This window comes from Podarcis raffonei, chromosome 6 (genome assembly GCF_027172205.1).
Source record: "Podarcis raffonei isolate rPodRaf1 chromosome 6, rPodRaf1.pri, whole genome shotgun sequence".
Lineage (NCBI taxonomy): Eukaryota > Metazoa > Chordata > Lepidosauria > Squamata > Lacertidae > Podarcis > Podarcis raffonei.
Window position 1 is genome coordinate 64,811,144 of NC_070607.1, and position 23,135 is coordinate 64,834,278.

The 23,135-nt window shown below is 39.8% G+C and overlaps 1 protein-coding gene across 1 annotated transcript in view; it reads left to right on the forward strand.

Moving 5' to 3' along the window:
• Positions 1 to 204: 204 nt before the first annotated feature.
• The window catches only part of LRIG2 (leucine rich repeats and immunoglobulin like domains 2), a 45,571-nt gene continuing 22,640 nt past the window's right edge, over positions 205 to 23,135 (forward strand). The window contains exons 1-5 of the mRNA XM_053393509.1: positions 205 to 484; positions 19,025 to 19,090; positions 20,377 to 20,451; positions 21,070 to 21,204; positions 22,488 to 22,631. Coding sequence (XP_053249484.1) covers positions 237 to 484; positions 19,025 to 19,090; positions 20,377 to 20,451; positions 21,070 to 21,204; positions 22,488 to 22,631 — 668 coding nt within the window. The 5' untranslated portion in view covers positions 205 to 236. The remainder of the gene's footprint in view (positions 485 to 19,024; positions 19,091 to 20,376; positions 20,452 to 21,069; positions 21,205 to 22,487; positions 22,632 to 23,135) is intronic.

A 23,135-nucleotide genomic window follows, 5' to 3' on the forward strand; every position in this document is an offset into this window, starting at 1 on the left:
GGCGCCTCCGCGGCCCCGCCCCCTCCTCCCCCGAACGTTCTCCCAAGGCTCGGCGCGCGTGCGCAGAGCTCGGCCAGGCCCAGGCCGGATTCTCCCCTGTGGGCTCAGCTCTGCGCACGGGCAGGCCGCGGGGAGCAAGCAGGGGGCGGGGCGTGCATGAGGCCGAGCTCGTAGCGGCGAGGCCTGGCTTGGCAGGGCCTTCGCGGGGGCGGGGAAGAGAAAGAGAGGGACGGAGGATGCGGTGGAGCTCCGGGCCTGGCCGGGGGGCGCCGCCAATGGCGCTGTTCCCGCCGGCGGCGCTGCTGCTGCTGCTGCTTCTCCCCCTCCCGCCTCTTTTCCAAGGGGCGTCCGGGGACCCGTGCGCCGCCTCGCCTTGCTCTTGCCGGCGAGGTGTGTTGGACTGCAGCCGCCTCCGCTTGTCCGGCCGGAGCCTGGAGCAGGGCCTGCTCTCGCCTTTGCCTCGCAGCGGGGGCCCCTCCGCGAGGTGAGTAGCCTCTTTTCTGCGTCTCCCTCATGTTCCCCAGCGGGGCTTTTTCACCAGGGGCAGGAGGGTCTCCGCCCCGCAGACACGGCAGGTGCTTCCACCTCCCCCTCAGTCGTCACGGGCAAAGCGGTATCCTGAGTGGGGGTTTCAGAAGTTGTCCTTTTCAGATCCTAAAGGGCAAATCTAGCCTCCCGTCTCGTTTTTTCACCTTGACGCGGGGCAAAGCTGAGCGGGGGTGGTTGTATGCGTGGATGCTGAAGGATGGGCAGGTAAGAGGATCTTGTGGATCCCCTCGCTTGCAGGTGCCAAGTTCGTGTCTCAAAACAATGGGAACTGCTTCTGAGTCTTCTCTCTCGCCCTCCTAACTGTGGATTTGTGTTTGTTCGCCAAATGGTGGGACGCTCACGCGAAACCCGTTTGTGTGAAGGGGTCCGCTTTGGGTTCTGCTGCTTTTACAACAGCATAGTTCGCCTGCCGGTTTCTGTTGTGTCCTATTATCACTTATTGGAACTTTTTTCAGACAGCGTTTCCACTTGGTCTTGATAAAAGTTGGCAGGAGTTGCTACTGATAGTCTGAACCTGGCCTTGGTGAATCTGTGGTATGGTCTGTTAACTTTTGCTGAACACGCAAAAAAGACCAAAACACCAGTTGTGGAGTTTTGCTGTACTGGCTAAGTGTCCACAGTCAGGGAAATCCGACAGTGTTGTTATTTTAAGGCAGGGGTGGAGAACCTGTGGCCTTCCAGATGTTGATGGACTCCCAACTCTCATCAGTCTAGCCAGCATAGTCAGTAGTCATGATCAAAACTGAGGTCTGACAAAATCTGGAGAGGACACCAGTTGCTCAGCTCTGTTATCAGATGATGTTTACTTCAAGGCAGGCAGATAGGAGACTGTTTTCAATGTCATTAAGGAGCTTGTGACAGTGTTCCAAGAAGTGCTGAAGTATGTTCGCTAGAAGATAAAGGACTAGGTAGCTACTGTGCTGTTCCCCCATGAGTGGACCCTTTTATCATGTTACACAGATGTTACACTTGCCTGTCAGTTATCTCACTGAACATGTTGAACAGGTATCACTTAGTGGTATATTAGATATGGTTTATTGTGGAGCAATATATAAAGCTATATAGTATGACTCTTGTTTCCTTTAAAAATGGTTATTAAAGTTTGAGCATCAGTTACCATCATTATTTCTCTTATTGTTTCTGTTTCTGTAGTTCTGATTCCAACCTTTTCAAGAGTGTCCCTTTTCTGATTGGCAAATTTGGGGCTGTCTTCATGAAAATAAGTTGCCCCAGTATTCCTTTGCTTAGTGTCTATCCACTCAAATATACATGCTGGTAGTTTTTATGTCAGTGTAGTTGTCATGAAACATGTACACCATGTTGAGCTCATTGAAAGAAAAGATGGGATATAAATGTACCAAATAAACCAATTTGACTTCTAGCAACTACCGGTAATTTTGGTAATTGTAGTAGGCTGCAGGTATTGGAAGTTCTCTGTGAGAAGTTCACAAGACCCCTTGATGGAATCACAGTACTTGGGAGAGGGATAACTGCTAAACTTAGTTGTCTTGCCTGGCTTGGGGAAGATCCTGGGATGTGTCTTTGTGTTATTCAGTCAGACACTGAAGCATCATTGATGGTTAAGGTAACCCTATGCTAAATATTGTTCTGTGTAGTCAGCTAGTGTCTATAAATAGCATACCAAAGGCAAGTGAAAAAGGTAAGGTAGTGCACATTTATGTATTTGTATTTGTATTGTTTTGACATGTAAAAATGGAATCTGTCTGCAATTCATATTGTGAAAGACAGAACTGGGATTTCTTTTTGCAGTGTGGTTGCTGTTTTTGTTCCTGATGAGACTCTTCTAGTCATTGGTCATGAGCCCAGGGCTGTTTCTGACCTCTCATAGTTGGCCTTAATGCCAAGTCGTTTAATTATGAGACTACTTCTTCCTAATAATGGTATTGCTACTGACTGTGGAAGGCAGTTGCTAGTTAGATGACTTTGAATATCTTGGGGATATTACAGTCAAGCCAGAGGAGTGTGATTTATTTTTTTGTCACACGTCTAAATCTGCACAATAAAGCAGAGGATGGCTAAACTTGCCATGTACACAAGAAAAAGTATTGTGGCACTTAATATCCAGAACTTCGATCCTATTGACATCAGTATGAAAAACTTGCCATGACTCAGTTTGGTCCTGTTGGAACGAAATGCAGCTAATTTACATAGCAATCTTAACCCTATTTACCTGGGAGTAAGCCCAGTTGAATTCAGTGGGCCTTTAATTGCAGCCTTTAATTTAGGGAACAACAGATGTATTCCAGCATAAGATTTTGTAGACATGAGCTCACTTTGTCAAGATTCATGAAGTCTTATCCTCAGTTGGCAGATCATATATACACATGTGGGTACACAGTGAAAAAATGATAAAAAAAATGATAAACAATGGGGTCTGTAACATTTCTGTGCAAAGCCCAAATGTATACAGGCTCCTTGCTTAGAAATGTCACAGACCTTTTGCATTTTATGTCCTGTTGGCCCCACAGTTCAGAATTTCCATTAGTTTTGTATGCACGGATGTATATGTGCATACAAGACTAATGTGTTTTCCTTCACAACATGTCTTTCTAAATAAAGGAGCTGTAGCATCATTAATTTTTTTTAAATTGATATTTGGAAGAAATGGATTGTAAGTGCGTAAAACCCCCATTTGAAATCTGATTACTTTTCTGCATAGATGTTTATGAAGTGTATGTAATCCTTTAGTGCAGTCTAATCTTAAATCTACCATTTAAGATTCATTTTTTGATACTTCTGAATATGATGCCTAATCTATTTATCCAAATTTATAGACCATCACACATAGTGATTTCCAGGGTGTCATGAAATAAATAGCTGTTACACAAATAATGTATGTTAGTTAAAATGGCCACTAAAAGTATTTTTTAATAAAGCAGAAGAGCCTGGAAGTACTTAAAAACAAAAGTGGGCTCACTACCTCATATGCCTGGAGAACAAGAATGCTTTAGTGGCAGAAACCTGTCAGGGTCTCTGTCTTCTCAGGTTCAAGCAATAGCATATTTGACAGTCAGACAGCTCTCATATACCTACCTCACTGCCTAGTGCAACAAGCCTACCAACCACAGGGTCCAGGATGAATTGTATGAGAGAAGGAGCTTTACCAGTCTTGCAGCCTGATCCTGTGCATATCGACTTGTAAGTAAATTCCACTGAATTCAGTGGGAAATGTTCCTGTGTAAGAGTTTGGGATTGCAGGCAGAAGTACGTGAGATGCTTTCTGCTACTTTGCTTGATTAAGTAAATCTGGTGAACATCTGCTAGCTGCTCTCTAAGTTTAATTGAAAAAATGTTTTTTGCTTTTAAAAGTTTAGAAAAGTGCTATCATTGCTTGTGGTTCCTGCTCTTAGAAAATGCTCTGCTACTGAGCGTGGGCTTTATTTAATCAAGATAAGAGAGCCACGTCATATGGCATTTAGCTTTCCATATTGTGTAATAAATGTGTGACTTAGTTCTGTTGTGCAAGACTTACACCAAACAGCATATAGATGGTAACACATGGAGCCCTAAAACAAAACATTACAGTGTGAAAATCCTTTGTTCAGGGTTCCAGTCTCTTCATTCCATTCCGCCCCTCCAAACCTCAACAGTTAGTCAGCATCCCATTTTCACTGAACATGCTGAGTCCTCTAGTGCTTAATCCAAGCTGCAGGAAAATCTTTTATTCATTTTTTCAACCACTTATATACTGCTTAACACTATTGTTTCTAAGTGGTGTACAAAAGGGATATAGTGAGAATAAAATGGGTTAAAGTTAACTGTAAAATCAGAAACACTTACCGTATTTTTTGCACCATAACACTCACTTTTTTCCTCCTAGAAAGTAAGGGGAAATGTCTGTGCGTGTTATGGAGGGAATACCTACGGGTGGCATGCCTACGGATTTTCCTCCTCTAAAAACTATGTGCGTGTTATGGTCGGGTGCGTGTTATAGAGCGAAAAATACGGTATTTAAAATACCTGCTGTAATTTTAAAAAGTCTTCATCAAGCTCCAAGAGCATACTGATGACACTTTGCTCCAAATCCTGAAGTGATTATTCCTTATGTCTTCACATGGACATTTAATACCACCGAGGACAAAATAGTGCCTGGTGGCACCTCATAATACAAATGCCAGGTGGGTCAAGAACATGCCTGCCACATTGCTCTCTGGAACCAGCCTTGCAAGTAAGATCAGAAGCACCTTAAAGCAGTGTTCCTGACACTCATCCTGCAAAATGTATGCACCTAGAATTTTGTTTGATCTAATTTTGAATACATCATTGAACCTTGCTTTTTATTTTTTACATGAATGCTTTATGATTTCTAATCCTTGTTCCCTTTTAAAAACTGTTTAATAGTTACTGTTAAACTAAACATTTTTCTTTTAGTTAATTCTGTTTTTACTTTATCACTTGATAGCCAGAGGATGATCACCATTTTCTTTTGCAAAAGCAGTCAACTTAAAAAAAAAATCAGTAATATTAGCTTAGCATGGTGATAGAGACAAGAACATGCCCCTCTCCCAAGTTGAGGCAGCTGGTTCATGATGACAAACCTTCACTTGCAGTCAATACCAGCCAAGAGTTGTTGACCCTGTTCATGCTGTACAGCAGCTAATGGAGTCCACAGACTATGGTGATATTAAAAATATTTATAGCCCACCCTTCTACAGAATTGTTAGTGCTCAGGGACCTAACATTTTAAATAACAATGAAATTCAAGAGGCATCCAACATCAGAAAAAAAGGCAAGTGCAGAAGATGCAACCAGTCTTTAAAATAAGATCACATAAGTATCCTGAAGAACTCAGCATGTCAAATGCCTGTTGGACTAATACTAAAACGTCTTAAAGTGGCAAAAAGCAAGGAGAGAGAAGGCCAAACTGGCACCCAAGATAGGGAGTTCCGCAATCTAGGCTCACTTCTGTGATCTAACCAGCTGTGCCTTGTTCACAATCAAAACATGAAGAGGAGCTTCCCTAATGGATCTTAGGGTGGAGGCAAGTTGATACGGGAGGAGACAAACCCTCAGGGATCCTGAGCACATGCTGTTTATGAGTTCAATGATAATCACCAACAGTTTGAATTGTGAATAGGCAACTAGTGCAGCTGTTGTAAAACAGGTATAATATGCTCATGTAGACAAACATCAACTAGTTTTGTTGCTGATACATTCTGGATCAACTGACGTTTCTGTAGGCTCTTCAAAGGAAGTCCCACGTAGAGTGCATTGCAAAAATTAAGTCTAGTTGCAGTTGGTGCACCACCCTAAGCAGGGCTAAAGTGATAGATTCATTCACAATCTGTCAAACTGATAGTTAAATAAAACCTCCAGGTTCAGAGGCATTATATAATTTACAGTATTCAGTGCTGGTGACAAATTATGGGAGAGCATTTTGCTTTTGTGCCCTGGCCATTCCCTGAAATGTATTGCTGGTTTGGATAGGCCTTTGATCTTGCTCGTTGGGGCTGCTTTTCTCTTTCCAAAGTATGTAAGGATATGTTACTTTTTTCTAACCTTTATTTGGTCTGACATGCTATATATAAGATTTCATCTTGCATTATTTCACTCACCATGTTGAAGGCACACCATCAGTTCATCCATTCTTTTCCTCCTTGCCTCTCTGTCTTTTAAATAAACTTATTAAATAAATAAATCTCCACTTGAGCTTCCAATCCATGCATTTTAACATGGTGTCCATGTGGAGAATGGATGATGGTATTGTCTTATGGATTGACTGGTTTAACTGTGATCTGTATCTATAGCCCAGGTGTCTTTCTGGGAAAGGATTCTTCATTAACAAACAATGTCTGAGCATTATATTCCCCACCCCAAAAAAAGCATTTGCAGTGTGTCAAGTACTCAATTAAAGCCCATAAATTAGAAGATGTACCCTATGATGAGCTACACACACTTGTCATGTATGATCTAATTGAGATTCCTGCATTGCAGGGGGTTGGACTAGATGACCCTCCCTCAGGGTCCCTTCCAACTCTACAATTCTATGATTCTGTGTATTTGCTAGCTCTCTGGATTGTAGGTGTAGTGTTCATTGGATTAATGCAAAGCACTCAAATCCTGAGTCTTGTACAGAAGTTTAGTTGCTTTGAGTTTTCTTATAACTAAAAGTATGGGTGGTTTTTTGTGCTAGTGTGGTGTGCTTTCCTGTCTCTCCTCCCCTTGTGTGTGCCTTCAAATCTGCTCTGGAGGGTTGGGGACCGAATCAGGAGGTGAGGGGGAGGAAAGTGGAGATCATTCAGTTGCTCCATAAGGCGTCCTTGTGGTGATGAAGTGTTACTAGGAACATAGGAAGCACCCATATACCAAATCAAACCATAGCTCAGTATTTATGCTGACAGGCAACAGTTCTCCAGGGTTTTAGGCAGAGTATCTCTCATCCCTACCTGGAGATACTAGGGACTGTGCCTAGGGTCTTCTGCATGCCCTTCGAGCCACCTTGAAATAAAATAACGGTTGAACGTCTTTGAGCACAATGATACGTACTTCAAAGTAAACATGTAAGATTTGGAATGCATATGTGTTAATTTCCTCAAATTCACTAAATTAAAGGGGTGGAGATGAGCAAGAACTCACAACCTATAAGCCGTTTGGGATTAAATCAGTTCACACCTTGAAAATAAATAGTTCTTGTATTATAGCCAAGTATTTATCTTAATTAAATTTAAAATGTTCTTAATGCCAGTCCTAGCCAAGACAGTTTATGATTTTACAATTACTTAATCTGAAACAAAGGAAGTTCTCTTCTGTGTCCCCTCCCAATCCCCCCCCTTTTAACTCAGTATTTGGTTTCCAACAAAAAGTAGGGGGAAGGGCTAGTATATCTGGGGAGAAAAGCGGAGGAGCTACAACACACTTTCTCTTTTTCTTGCTTGTTACATTATAAAAAATTTAGCTCAAGGCTGCTGAGCCATCTAACTCAGTATTGTCGAGTCTGGTGACGGCTCCCCAGGGTCTGAAACAGGGTCTTTCCCACCTCTGGAGATGCCAGGAATTGAACCAAGGACCTTCTGCATGTAAAGTGTGTCCCCTGTCACTGAGCAACAGCATTTCCCCATTACTATAACGTGCAGTGAATGAAACAAAACAATGATTTATCTCTTTTAAAACTATAAAGTCTGTAATTTAAAAAGTACTTGTTTTGGCAAGGGTATCGTAGCCATTCTTAAGAACATATGAAGAGCCTGCTGGATCAGGCCAGTGGCCCATCTCGTCCAGCATCCTCTTCTCTCTAGTAGCCATTGATTGCCTTTAGACTCATTAATTTGTTTAATTCTCTTTCAAAGTTGGTGGCCGTCACTGTGCACTGTGTGAGGAGTTATTTTGTCAGTCCTGACTTCTCCGATGTTCAGCTTCATTGGATGTTCATGAGTTTTAGCATTATGGGAGAGGGAGAAAAGCTTTTCCTCTATCAACTTTCTCCATGCCATGCATAATTTTCTGCACTTCTATCACTTACTCACCTTTTATCTAAACTAAAAGGCTACAAATTTAACATCCTTTCCTCATAGGGGAGTTTCTCCATTCCCTTTACCATCCAACTCCACTCTTTGCAATCCCTTTTTGTTTTAACAACTGAACAACTTAGTATCATTAGCATCTTGGCCATCTCGCTGCTCACCTCCTAACCCCAGATGGTTTATGAACAAGTTAAAAAGCACAGGTCCCAGTATTGATCCTTAAGGGATTCCACTGTCTACCTCCCTCCATCAGGAACGTTGTCCATTAATTCCTGCTCTTTGCTTCCTGTTGAGCTCCTCTTGGGGAATAGGAACTACTTATTTATTATTTCATGATTGCCAAAGAATTTATGCTGGAGGAGACTCTTGAGAGTCCCATGGACTGCAAGAAGATGAAACCTATCCATTCTTAAGGAAATCACCCCTGAGTGCTCACTGGAAGGACAGATCATGAAGCTGAGGCTCCAATACTTTGGCCACCTCATGAGAAGAGAAGACTCCCTGGAAAAGACCCTGATGTTGGGAAAGATTGAGGGCACAAGGAGAAGGGGATGACAGAGGACGAGATGGTTAGATAGTGTTCTCGAAGCTACCAGCATGAGTTTGACCAAACTGCGGGAGGCAGTGGAAGACAGGAGTGGCTGGCGTGCTCTGGTTCATGGGGTCACGAAGAGTCGGACACAACGACTAAACAACAACAACAACAAACTTACTTGGGGGTCTGTTGAAAGCTTTTTTAAAAGTCCACATACATAATATCAAGTAGATCACTTCTTCCTATTATGCTTGTTGATACTGTAAAAGAACTCTAATAGGTTAGTGAGACAGGGCTTACCCTTGTGGAAGCCATGCTGGCTGTGCTTCAGCAAGGCTTATTCTTCTGTATATTTGGTGATTTTGTCTTTAACAGTGCATTTTGTCAGACGTTAAGCTGTGTGGCCTGTAATTTTTCAGGAAAGCCCCCCCCCCGATTCCTTTTTAAAAAAATGTTTACATTGGCTGTTTCCAGTCCCTGGGTATGGAGGCTGAACTGAGGAAGGGTTGTTTTCCACGTGGCGTATTGAATCATGTGAGAACCTTGCTTTCATTCTAAAGTGGTACAAATAGACCAGAGTTACATTTTGGTTCCTTAACACTTCATGATAATTCAGAAAATAAGTGTAGTTCCTGATGGAATTCAAGTGAAACAGTAGGCCTTATTAAACAAGATACTCCTGCTTTAACTCTACAAAGCAGACTGGGTAGACCAGTCCCAGTACTGAAATTATCTTATTTGTGTTGTAACTGCCTATCAACACAACCATCAGTATACAATTGTGGTATATTCACAAACAGTTCTCTGACACTGACATGGGTTTCTATCATCATTCTCTAAGAAGCTGAAAAACTATTTTGCATCAACTACTAGACATTTGATCATTCAGAACCATCCGCACTGTCAAAATGTGAGAATTTTCATGTAAATTGTAACTTTAAAAGTTAATCCTTTTTTTTCCTCACTCAAAACATGCTAGCTGGGAAATGCTCTGCCTGTGGTACCTATGAAGTTGAGCTTAATATTACTTAAGTGCACTAATAATGTTCTACCATTTATTACATTTAACAAGCCTTTCAAGTCTCTTCCAGGTTACATGTAAGCCTTTGCCAAGAAAAATGGTTTCCTCTTCAAGAATAAGTGAGGTGTTTCGTTAGGAAAACAAAAGAAAATCTTTCCTTGACATTTGTAATGAGAGCAGATTTTTAGCTTTTCCAAAAAAAAAAACCCTTATGTCCAAGCAGGCAAAGGATTATGTATACAGACCAGCTTAGCAGCAAATACAGTGAGAAGGTGGGGTTCTCATGTTATGCAATCTTCGAAGTGCTGTAAATAACAGCATGGGTACATTCATTGTGATTGTGGAGTATTTTGACAAATAGCAAGTTAATAGTGTGTAAAATTATTACTTTTCACTTGAATTGGTCTATAATAGGTTTTCAAAGACAAAAATCTGTTGCCAGATGTCATACTTTATTGTGATGTGGGGCACGAGGGCTTTGTTTGCCCTTGGCACATCTGCCCATTAGTTCATAACTTGCAGAACAGAACCTCAGGGGATTTTGTTGGCAGTTTCTGTTGGCATAGTGGTGAAAGATACCATAGGCTGTTTTTCTAGGGCTGAATTATGAATCATTCATGGCAAAGGAAAATAGCAAGTTGGATACCCCCATGGGGGTAGCTTTGTGCTAATAGCTGATGCAGTCAAACAGGCTCCGTGGTGGGGTATTCAATATAATCAAAGTGATTACTATTTTCTCTTCCATTTCTAACCAATCTGTCACCCTTTAGAGTGTTGCTTACAAGTGCCAAGTGAAGCCTTGCAGTGTCAAAATAAAAATGTGCTCAGTATAGAACAAATGTCTAGAAATGTTTAACATAGCGAACCTCTAAAACTTCATAGGAATAATAATTTTAAAAATATTAATGGTAATTGAGTGGTGCTGGATGCATGGCTGGTAGTGATTCTGAGGAGTTTTCCATAAAGCATACATGGCTGGCTGCATTTCTGCAGTCATATGCATATTCCTAGGTGGATGAAAATGATACTACTCCAAGTTCCAAGGTTGCCACTCATCCCTTTCACAAGCCCAAGAAAGCACAGCTAGCCAGAGGAAGAATTTTATGCAAGCATCTTCTAAATGATATGGGCATGATAATGAATGCTGTGTAGCAGACTTTCTCAACCTGTACATAGTGCAAACTGCTGCTTAATAATATTATCCAAAAGTTCTACCCTATTTGCAGTTAACTAATAACTATAGCAACTGCTCACTTGGAGCAGTATTATTAGAAAGGCATTTCTGTTGACTCTGGAAATGATGATCTAATACCATACATCAAGCCGGACACTTTGCTGACACTGACTTAATGTTAGAAACCTATGGTGTCAGTTTGACCTTCTTGAAAGAGGAGACTTTTGACATCAGGCAGCTGTACCATTAATCTGGGTCTATAAGCTGCAGACAGAAGGAAATTGGCAATACAGTTTAAATTTCTGTGCAGCTAAGACAATCCCTGATCCCTTTTTGCCCTGGTATAGGTTGTGGTTTTTGGATGGGCACTGATTAAGCATGAAAGGTTGCTAAAACCTTTTTCTTTTTACCATAAGTGATGATGGTGGGACAAAGATGTGATTAGCTTCTGTGAGGGTGCCTCAAGTCTGCTGGAGTCTGTTCTAGGTCTTAATGTTGCGAAGCTGTGTCTATAAAGTCACTGTGAGTATTTGTGTGAGTCTCTTATTTGCTGCTTCCCTCTGAAACATCTGCATTTTCACTAACATCACTTCTGGCACCAAGGAGCTGATGTTCTTCCCTCATTCATTGCCTCAGGGACCCATTCTAGTGTGAACAAGTCCCTAGTCAGCAATGCTCTTTTTTCCTACTGTGAAGCATGAGCCTGAAGGAAGGTACAGTTTCTCTGGCAATTTCATACTGTGGAAGAAATACAGAAATAAAGGCCCCACTTGCAGTTTACAAATATAGCACAGTTACAGATTGCAGCACAGTTTTGTAGATGTCTTTGCCAAAGTCTGTAATAGCACCATTAATGTGTAATTGGTGTTCTAAGTGTTCCAAGCTAATATTTGAAGAGTAATGGGTTTTTTTAAAAAAAAAAAAACATCCCTGCTGCCCTTGTTTTGATTGCTGAGGAAGGAAAGATCATCTACACTTCTCTGCTACTTTGTAAAATTCAGACCTAACTGCTTCAAAAACGTGCTGTGATTCTTCATACCTTCCTTCAATTATTTACAGCTTCATGGTACCGAACAGCTACATTAACAGCACCTCTGACTACATGATACTGGTATTTTAATAATTCATTGCTTACTACAGCTGAATCCCTGTAGACCAGAATATGTAGATGCTTGGTTTATAACAGCAGTAAAAGACAAACCGCTTTCCCTGCTGAGTCCAGCGTTAGTGTATTTTTCCTGTTGATAGTCTCATAGTATGTATAGTATTGAAAAACTGAAGAGAAGACAGTTTTAATGGGCTTTATCCATAAAATTTCATGCTAGTATCCTATCTTCGTCTTCCCCCCTCCAGCCTCTTGTTTATTTCAGGAGTCCCTCCTGAACAATGTTTGATAGGAGGGTATTGGATGATTCTCATCCCAGCAGCAACCCATCCCATATTGTCCATGAGAGCCCTCTATTCTCTACCTCCTACAGAGGCTTTTTAGAAGACAAATGAGAGAACGGGAAAGTTTACTGATGTGAATTTCCTTATGTTTACTTACCTTAGGATTCAGGCTCTATATTGGAATGCTAGACATTAGAATCCAGCTAGGCTGGATCTAAGCATTTCCAGAACCTTAAAGATACTATATTACCTTTTTGTATGTAAAGCAGGGTAGATAAAAATCAATGATTAAAAAAATTCAGATTTTTAAAATTGGAATTTTTAAAAATTGGATTTTTAAAATAAAATGCTTTTGGAGGAAAAATCTTTATAAAGATATTTTTCTATTTAAGTTACATTATAGTCCAAAGGCTATTCATCAGGAAATAAGGATTAGTTTTAAGTTTTTCATGTGTGCTAAAACTCAGTCTGTTAAAAAAAAAATTGTTTGATCACATCAGTTAACGAACATGGATACATATGCTATACTGTTATTGTTTTAGTTAAATAAATTGTTTAAATTGTTATTAAGGAAATGATTATTTTTCTCCTTCCAATAAACTACAGCATAAAAGTTGTCCAAATATAAACAGTTAACCTATTAAACCTCACAATAATTTCATAATTATCTGTCTATGTATTTCTAATAGTATAACCAAATCAGTAATTTTTGATATAACTATAAAAACTTCTCTGAAAATTTATTATTCCAAAAATGAAACCTTTCTGTGTTTGTAAATATTAAGATGATACCAGGAAGAATAAGTATTTTTGTAAAAAAAAAAATGATTTAAATCAAGTCTTACTGACTAGTGATTAAAATCGTGATTAAAATTGATTGGATTTAAATCAAATCCACCCTGGTGTAAAGTACTTTAATGACTTAAAAAACCTGACACGAGCAATTTTCCATTTCCATTATACAGTAACAAAAATTGTTTCACTTCTGTGGTTTGTTTTCTATACAATAAAACTTTGTGGCAGGGGAAGGCTTTCTCTTTAGAGATTTCTTAATTGCCTTTTGTTTGTTTGTTTTGCAACTCTCCGTGAAATCCCTATTGTAGACAAGCGTAACTAGATTTTATTAAGGCAGCTGTACCCTCCTATACAGGTTTAAGTTATACTTATTTTAGCAAAGAGATATCTGCTTGATCTTGTAGTCAGCCCTTCAAAGTCCACCAGCTAATGTCCTTGCCAGCGCAAAAACAGAAACCTACAAGATAAACAACCAGCCGTGTAGCGATGAATCTGACTTATTTGCCAGATTCATGTCATAAAATTATAACTGGTTGTGACCTAATGACAAAATAGATTGCGTGATTAAGGACACTAGAACAGCCTGCTGGATCAGAAAAATGGCCCATCTGGCATCCTAGTCTCAGAGTGGCCAACTGGATGCCCCAAAGTAACAACTCTCTCCTCACTTGCGATTCCCAGCACCTGGCATTCAGAAGCACTCTGCCTCTAACAGTAGAGGTAGATCAGATTCAGGTAGGTAGCCGTGTTGGTCTGACACAGTCGAAACAAATACAAAAATTGTCCAGTAGCACCTTAGAGACCACCTAAGTTTGTATAAGCTTTCCTGTGCATGCACACTTCTTCAGATACCTTCTTCAGATACCCAGTAGAGGTAAAACAGTTAAGCAGCAAAACTCGAGTCAGCTTTTTGTTTCCATTTAAGGTTATTATGAATTTCTTACTTGCCTTAGCATGACTTTTGTATGCTCTGACATGTTTGGAAAGGGGAGGGGAAAAATCTTCTGCTTGAATATGATTATCACTTTGTTCCTAACCAGTTATTGATTGCTTCATATAACAAGGTGCAGTTATTTTTGCCTAATATGCATGTTGCTTTTGCAACACAAGCAGCAGAGCTGCCTTTGGAAAACCTGTTTGTTGCTACTTCAGTCTGTTTAAAACATTACTAGCTAAATATTGCAACGGCATGATGGTGTGGCAGGTTACTGGATTACAGTATAATTCAAAATATGAAGCTGGTCATTGCAACATTTGGTAGAAAGAATAACAGGGTAAATTATTTTGAGGAAATGTTCCTCATGTTTCATTACTAACCTGATAGTGGTGTGTGAATTGGCTCCTAATTGTCCACTGAGTTGCTTTGTAGTAAAAGGATGTATCAGACTAACTAAGCCATATTTAAGAGTAGTGTGAACTTATGACTCATGACTAATTTAAGTCCATTATTTCAATTGGTCTACTCCAAGTATGACATAATTTGACATAACTCAAAGGTTGAAAGTTCAAAGCAGCAAATTTGTATCCTCTTGAGTCTGCTCAAACCAGATTTTTTTTAAAAAAAAAACACAATTAATGAGAATTTATTTTTGATCTTCTGTCTCCTGTTTTGGTGTAGCACCTCCATTATAGCAATAATAATATTGCATCTTAAAAAGAGAGGTGCTATAAAATGTAAGTAGCAGGTTCTGTTATTAGCTAGGGGACAAAGCTTTTAGAAAAATCAGGGGAGAAATAGCTACTACTTCATCGATAGATAGGTATGGCTGACTAGCTGGGCCGGAACTTTCTGTTTTAATGGAGATATTGTTCAAACATGCCAGCGTCTGTCAACAGTTCGGTCATTCTGACAAGATAAACTGCTTGCCATCTTTGTTATCTGGACTGTTTCATAAACTTGCTCTAGGTGCCAACCCTGCTCTCTCACATACTGTGCTTGAGCTGTCAGCACAAGCAACCTGGGTCTCATCTCTTTTCTGGAAGAGAGCCAAAATGCATTAACAAGGTAAAAATAGAAGTCTGCTTTGATTATTGTATGTTTGTAGTTGTTTTAGGAGCGCCAGTTTTAGGCCCAAGGTCTCACTCTTAAGAATCAGCAGGGAAATTGTTCTTGCAATAAGAAACAGCAACCTAGTGCCCCTTTGAAAGTTCAGGTTAGAACCTTCCATAAAATGCATACAATCATGCTGATGTTGACGGAATAAGTTTCTTTCTTATTCAACTTTCAGAGCATTATTACTATTATTATTAATTTCAGTTCTATACTGCTTTTTATTTTAAAGAACAAAATCTCGAGTGGTTTGCAACACATTAAAACATCAAATAAAACATTAATGAAGAAAGTAAAATATAAAATTACATTCAGAGCAACATATTAGCAGGAAATGAAAATATTATCTAAACAGCAAAGTTAACAAAAAAAAAAACACATTTCAAAAGAAAACATTACTTAAAGGAAGCCAGTTAGAAAATGCACATTTAAAACAACATAATTAACAAGAGAATAAAATATTATCATAACCATTGAGCATATCTGCTGCTGTTACTGCTAAACCTGCCATGGCAGGTGGCAGCTGAGGCTTAATGACTTGGTTCTGCACCAAGATGGTATCTGTCCACTTCAGCAGTCTCAGCTTTTGTAGCTGGAGTCAGTCAGGGTCTTGCCCTCCTAGGCCAGGTGGGAAAAGGCCTACAAGGCAGGGAGCAGGTCTCCTAGGACTCACAGCCAATAGGTTTCCCAAATACAGTATATTATCACAGGGATAGTTAACATGGTGTCCACCACACATTTACTGGACTTCAGTTCCCATAGTCCCTGACCATTGGCCATACTAGCAGGGGCACCACCTTGGCTATATATGTATTTACCATAATATTCCATGTTACAGTTCTGTCTTTTGTGAATATTGTAAATTCCAGGCAAATCTTGTAAATGTTTAAAAACTTACATGCATCTACCTAATCATGACACTCAGCATTTATAACGTAAATTGAATAAAACATTAACAATTTTTTAACAGTTAAAAATTCATATTGGCGTGGTTGGCATTCATGTGCAAATGTAAACATTCACCGGATTTTTAGACACTTGCTGTAACACTCAAATAATATTGGCTACATAAGATTTAGTAGAAAGGTGTGCATGTTTTCTGAAAGCTTTCAGTTAGGTTATAAACCTTGCTTTAATGAAGTCACCATGTCAGTGTTGAATATTTTGACTGGATATGTATGGTGCCCCATCTGTCAACTCTGGTATGGTTTGGATGTTTAAGTTCCTCTTGATTTCTTAACAGATGATTCCTTGCATAAAGCTTTACCTACCTCAAAATGGTTTGCTAGAGTGGTGGTGGGATATATATAGAAAGGAGAATTCCCTGGATTCTAAGATCCAGTTTGGGGGCAAGTATGTTTTGGTGAAAGAACCCCAGGAGAGATTTAAAATCATAAAATACGCAGCAAAATAAAGTGTGGAAATATAGGCTGTTTCACCTTTAAAACATGCCCTTCCAAGTTCCTTCCAAAGTTTCCCACTTCCCCTAGCACAGAAAAAGACCACACGTTTGGTAAGTTCATGTGTTTCTTAGACTTAAGCATGTTGTTTGTATGAGGCTGGTAATCCTACAAAAATTATGTCTCATAGGAAAAGTACACGTCAGAAATAATTTATGTATCTGATATAATCTTTTGACATGTGGTGTGATATAAAACAAATGGCCAGCCATATGAAGTATCAGAGTACAGGCCCACAAGAACTTTATCGTGTACGGAACTGCATGTTTGAATTGATTCTGGCATTGGGTTATGTAAAGGGAATTGGGGGTTGCTTGTGCGTAAGGGGCTGCTGCTCTAGGCAACGTTGTCTGGCTAAACCTTTCCCTGGCTGGACAGCCCTTTCTCCGTGGCTGTGTCAGTCACTGACAGAATCCGTCAGTGGGCGTTTCCTGAACTTCTTCCAACATAAAAGCTCTTTGACGCCAAGTCTCCGCCTAGCCTCCCTGCGCGGAAGTCTTCTGCGCAGAGTGGGCGTGGCCAGCGGAGGTCCTGGGCTCTCCCCGCTGGTCTCTGTGGAAGAGTCTTGGAGCCATCTCTCCGAAGTCCTTCCCTGCTGCCCTTTCTTCCTGGTGTCACGCCGATTTCCTTCCCCAAAGGAAGTGTTCTCTCTCTCCCTGCTGGTCCCTTCTCCTGCATCGTTGGGGAGCCTTACCTCCACTCTTGGCTCCGATGGCAGTTCCCTGACAGGTTATTTTAATTTATATTGTGTTAATTAAATAAAAATAGTCTAGTGTGCCTTCAACAGTTTCTGCCCACAAATATTTAAATAATCAGTTGAGACTATTGTTCATAGTAAGTAACTTGAAGATGCAGCTTACTACTTTTGATACACAGTATCAGTCAGTTTGTCAATTCCTGCTATTTCCTGAACTTTGATTAGTCACTTTCTATTGTTGAGCCCATTCACCTCTTGTTCAAGCAATACATTCTGGAGTAATATCATAATTATAAGTAGTATTTCTGATTTATCTCAGGTTCTTTTTTAACCAGGTCTTTGACAGATTGATATTCTACAGCCTTTTAAATGTGTTTGTGGGAGGGGTTCTTATGTTTTTAACTGTTTATTTGTGCCTTTGCATTGTATTTTTATCTTGTGAACTGCTCTGTGATTTTCTAATGACAGCTCTATCAAATATGTTTCTCTACTTAAAAATTTCTACCTGTGTTCACTTCAGTTATACCGTAATAGTATTTTATTTTATTGCTTCTTTCATAGAAGCTGATATTGAAAAACGTGAGAGATATATCCCTATAGTCAAATCTGAAATATTTTGTTGTAAATCCTGATTCTACTGTAAGTCAGGTGACTTATTTTGCAAGTCAGGTGACTTATTTTTAAAAACATTGTATATAACTGAGACTATATTCTTTACATTCCTCCCACACTTACGTCTTGCAGTATGTTAAAAGGTCTTAGTTAACTCAGAATTTCCAGTATGTTGACTGCTTAATAGTATTTAATAATATAATATTGCTAATTTAAACCTTTTCTAAGTAATACATGTGTTATCTTGGCAAATCTTGACAAATTAGGCTTTTTCTTAATAGGTTCGTTTAATTATTCCCCCAAGCAAAAGTTGATAAATTTTGGCTTATTTTGTATTTATCTCAACACTTTAGCAGTTGATTTGGAGCTGGCATTTGTCTCAGATACATGTTACATTTAATTTCTTCAATCCATTTTAAAGCTGACATAGGGAGTGCAATAGATGCTTGTTCAAACTAATAGCAAGCATTGGTTTTGTATTCAGTAATTGGTAATTTATCCAGGTGGCACCTGTCCAATTGGGATATCACAAGCAATCTGTGTTCGTTTCTAAAACATCTAGAACATCTAAAACATACTAGGGGAAAACCATGTTCTATCTAAGCAGTCTATTCAGTCAGTTGTATAAAAGAACTAAGAGTGCCATGATCCATGTTATCAGTGTAGATTAGTTTGCCCAATTTGATATCTTTTAACCAAACTATCATACTTTTAGTCAGAATATTTAAAGCACATTCTGGGCCCTGTCCCCCTTTTAATGAGCATTTCCAGTGTATTAGGACTTTGCACTACTAGCTTGAAGTACAGATTGGCATGTGGTAGTTGCTCAGGACTAGATAACTTGGATGAATTTTTGAATGAATGAATTAAAAGCTGCAGATGTGAGACTAGAAGATTCTCTGTCTCTTTGATGTAACGTTAGATTGTATGTAATCAGTTTGCAAATACAGTGGTATCTCGGGTTTCAGACGCTTCAGGTTACAGACTCCGCTAACCCAGAAATAGTACCTCGGGTTAAGAACTTTGCTTCAGAATGAGAACAGAAATCGTGCGGTGGCGGCGCGGCGGCAGTGGCAGGCCCTATTAGCTAAAGTAGTATCTCAGGTTAAGAACAGTTTCAGGTTAAGAATGGACCTCCGGAACAAATTAAGTTCTTAACCCGAGTTACCACTGTACCTCTACCATCATTGAAGTTTTATAAATTTAGTTTTATACTGTCTGAACTATTCATAATCTTGCAATTTTCTTTTTCTATCCTCAGAGATTTGAGTTATTTATTATCTTCTAACTGGAGCATTGATTCATCGGGTCAAACACTACAAGAAGTGTAAGTTCTTCTAGCTATATTGTAATATGCCATGGGTTTGTTTTGGTGGTAGGCATAGTAATGTAATTTCCGTCAGCAAACAGCTGAGCTGCCGTAATATTTCAGGGGGACAGAACAGGCAGAGGTTTAGGAAAGGAGAAATAGAAAAAAAAATGTGCTAAGCAGAGAGGGATGGCCAGCCTGGTGCCCTCAGTTGTTGCTAGACTCCCAACTCCCATCAGCCCCAGCCAGTAGGTCCAGTGGTCAGTGCCGATGAGAGTTGTAATCCTGACAATATCTTGAGGGCACCAGTTGCCTGTCTTTTTGACAGTAAGGTTGGCTCAGGGAACAGTCCCAGGAAGGGAAGCTGATTAGAAGATGCAAATATGGCAGGTACTATAGGTGGTTGTCATTTGAATACTGATATTAATCGACCAGCATAGTCTTTGGCTGCATCCCTCTAGTAATGATAAATGCTTTAGATTGAAGGTGAATAGTGTTGATTTCGACACAACATTACATATATTTTTTCATAAGCAAGTTCCATTGTCTTCAGTGGGTTTACTTCCAGGTCAGCATATGTAGATTTGTAGCTTTGGAGTGCTGTGGTGAATTTTTTAAATCTTTAATCCTAAATGTTGTGACTTGCTTCTGTGACCTTGGCAGACTACAGTTAGTTGGGAGTGTGCGCTTTTTGTTGGACTTCCATTGCTTAATTTCTGATTATTAAGATAGAAATAGTAGTGCTGTGTTGTTGGGAATTTTGTTAATTTTGACTTCAAGATTTAGCAATAATTTCGACTCCCAAATATTTGCATGCTCAAGCGTCTTCAGAAAACAGTAGAGATACTATATTTATGAACATCAGGAGATTTTAGGTGTCAACAGCTCCTGGGATGCCCATCAGGGAAGGCAAATCTATAATCTAAATTCAAATAGTCATATTTTAATATTCAGAATATTTTATATGAACATCATATCTTTACTTTTCATTGATAAGGTATATCAGGGTCAGTTTTATAGTACTACTACTAATCTTGCTAGCTGAATTCTTTGCCCACCCATGATGATTGAAATTCTTGGTTTTGCTAGTTTAAGTAAAACAGTTATGTGCTCTGCATTGCTTAGCTTTCCAGACTTGTAATTATGTTCATAGTTGAGGAATATGCTAGCTTTGTGTTTTGCAGGTGTCAAACCAGCGTGAAAGGGTTGTGATGATATTTAAATACATACAGTGTTTAGGTTACCCTTTGTCTTTATTGACCATCTATATATTCAAAGTGCCAGTAAAGGAATCTCTCTTTCAGAAAAATGAATTACAATGAACTAACTGATATTCCGTACTTTGGTGAATTGACTTCTAATATCACGCAACTCTCGCTGTAAGTAAATATTTATGGGTTTTTTAAATCTGCAGTTGAGCATCAACAGTGCACAAACATTGACTGGTGGGAACATTGTTAAAGGATATTGAAGCATGCACTTGAGGTTTTTTTAATGTTTGGTGTTTTGTTCATGTTTTTATATATACTGTAAGCTGCCCAGAGTGGCTGGGTATGGGCAGGGTATTATTATTATTATTATTATTATTATTATTATTCAGTGTAAATCTATGTTTGAAGTATTGTATGTCTTTACATTACAAAACACCAGTTAATAGCTGAATAGCGTCCATAATCTTTCTAACTTGCCCATCTGATTACTCTGACTTTTGTTACATTGTGCCCCTGGACAGTGGGCTGTTCAATTAAGTTGTTCTGGAATCGTAATTCCCAGAGAGAAATGTTCTATCCCTTGATGTTGCTTTGCTGTAAACTCAACTTTACACTCATACTAAGAGAATGAGGTTCAGCTTTCAACTGGCTGTTTAAACCAGATTCCTACAGGCATCAAAATAACTTCCGTGTGTTGCATTAGAGACCCATGGCATTAGGCTAAAATATTTTAAATTTTGCTGCTGAACTTCAGGAATGGTCTAGCACTTTTCTTTCTATTTTTAGAGTGCATAATACAATCTCAGAGATTGTCCCTGATCAGCTACAGCATTACATTTCCTTGGAGAACCTTGACCTCAGCTCTAATCTAATCTCTGAAATCAAAGCCTCTTCATTCCCACGGATGCAGCTCAAGTATCTGTAAGTAGGAGGAGGTTGCTAACCTGCTATGTTGAAAGCACATACTTTAACATCTGTATATCCATCTTCAACACCTTTCCCAAAGGATTCAGGAACTAGCATGGAGTGCTGTGCAACAGAATTCTTTTATGTTTCATCTTCACATAACTTCTCAACAGCAGAATGATTTCTGAAACAAAGTTATAAATCTGTTCTGATTACTAATGTGGTCAGGAAATGCTATAGTTTCATAATTCAAGGTCTTGTAACCGAGTCCCTCTGGATTGCAGGAACGTGCAGTTCTGTTTGCTGGAGGGGGCAAGGAGGATGAACATGATAAATGTTTATATAATTGTTCATGGTGTGGATTACTCAACTGAAATTGATTTACACTTGATCAGGGGTTGCCAATGTTTTCTGATGAGTGGGCTCATTTTGAATTTTGAGAGAGGGCACCAGTTACAAAATGGCTGCCATGGAGGCAGCATGGCATAACACAAAATGGCTGCTGCGTGGAGTGTGGCATGACACAAAATTAGAGACGACCAATCTCAATAACCTCATTCTTACCCTGGGAAGTCAGCTATGTCCTGCTGGTGCTGATTATGGAGATCACACACAAACACAGATGCTATTTCTGTCTAATAACAACAGGGAACATTCCACAGCACCAGGGAAAATATACAGCGTAGCCATACCACTCCAATTTCATGGAAATCACTTGTAAGGCGCCTGCACATTTTGCTCCAAAACTACTTTATAAGAGGACTGGAGACTTACTTTTTTTTTTAATGAAAGCTGAGGCATCTGCTCAGGGGCACCACTGGAAGCTTTCATGGGTGGCATGACACCCACAGGTGCTGGGTTGGTAACCCCATACTAGATTCAAACAGACATAAAGAAGTGGAAATTAGTTCTCCCCAGGAGGCATTGATGACCACCAACTTGAATGGCCTTAAAATAGTATTAGACACATTCATGGGGAAGAGGTCTATCAGTGGCTACCTCCACTGGTTTCTTACAGGAATTAAGTTGGCTACTGTGATAACAGGATGCTAGAATAGATGGGCCCTTGGCCTGATCCAGCAGGCTGCTCTTATATTCTTATGTACATAATTGTCCTTGATTAGCTCTTGACTGTAGCCACTCAGGATCAGTGAAATAACCTACAATAAACTTTCTCCTTTTTGAAACTGGGCTTCCTTGAGGGAAGGAATAGCAGCTCCTTTGAAATTATTGTGTAGTTTGTCAAGCAGGATTCAATGATATAAAGCTGTGTGTTCCTTTTGACTGTGCTTTAACAGGAATCTGAGCAACAACAGAATCACTACTCTGGAAGCAGGCTGTTTCGATAACTTAACCAGCTTCTTAATCGTTTTGAAACTAAACAGAAACAGAATAAGCATGATTCCACTGAAGACCTTCAGGTTGCCTCATGTACAGTTATTGTAAGTGATTATACCCTATGGGTTCTGAACCTTCATGCTGAATATGCCGAGCACTGTTAGCAACAGCACTTAGGGAATGGGTGCAGCTGTGCTTCACTCACTGGACTGGAACAGGGTCAGGAGGAGTGCTAGGTCACCAATAGTGTCCACCTTGCAGGTGCAGGCGCATCTGCAGGGTTGCCACTGCTGCTGCCAACCAGAGTTGGCAGGATGGGGACAATTCATTCTGCCCCACCCTGCCAACTGGCTGGGAGGGCACTGCTACCACTCCACCCTACTCATTTGCTACTGCTAAGCGCTATCAAAAAGATGTGAGATTAAATATATCTTTGCATTTTATGTGCACATTTTTTAAAAAATGAAAGTAGCCTCCAGTGGGATAATCATCACTGCAGGAGGTGGGGAGGGCAAGTTCAAGCAATTCCTTCCGTGCTGTGGTCCGGATTTGTATTGCTCCTCCAAAACTGCAGAGAATTGGCAGGGAAATTCATATTGATAATCAGT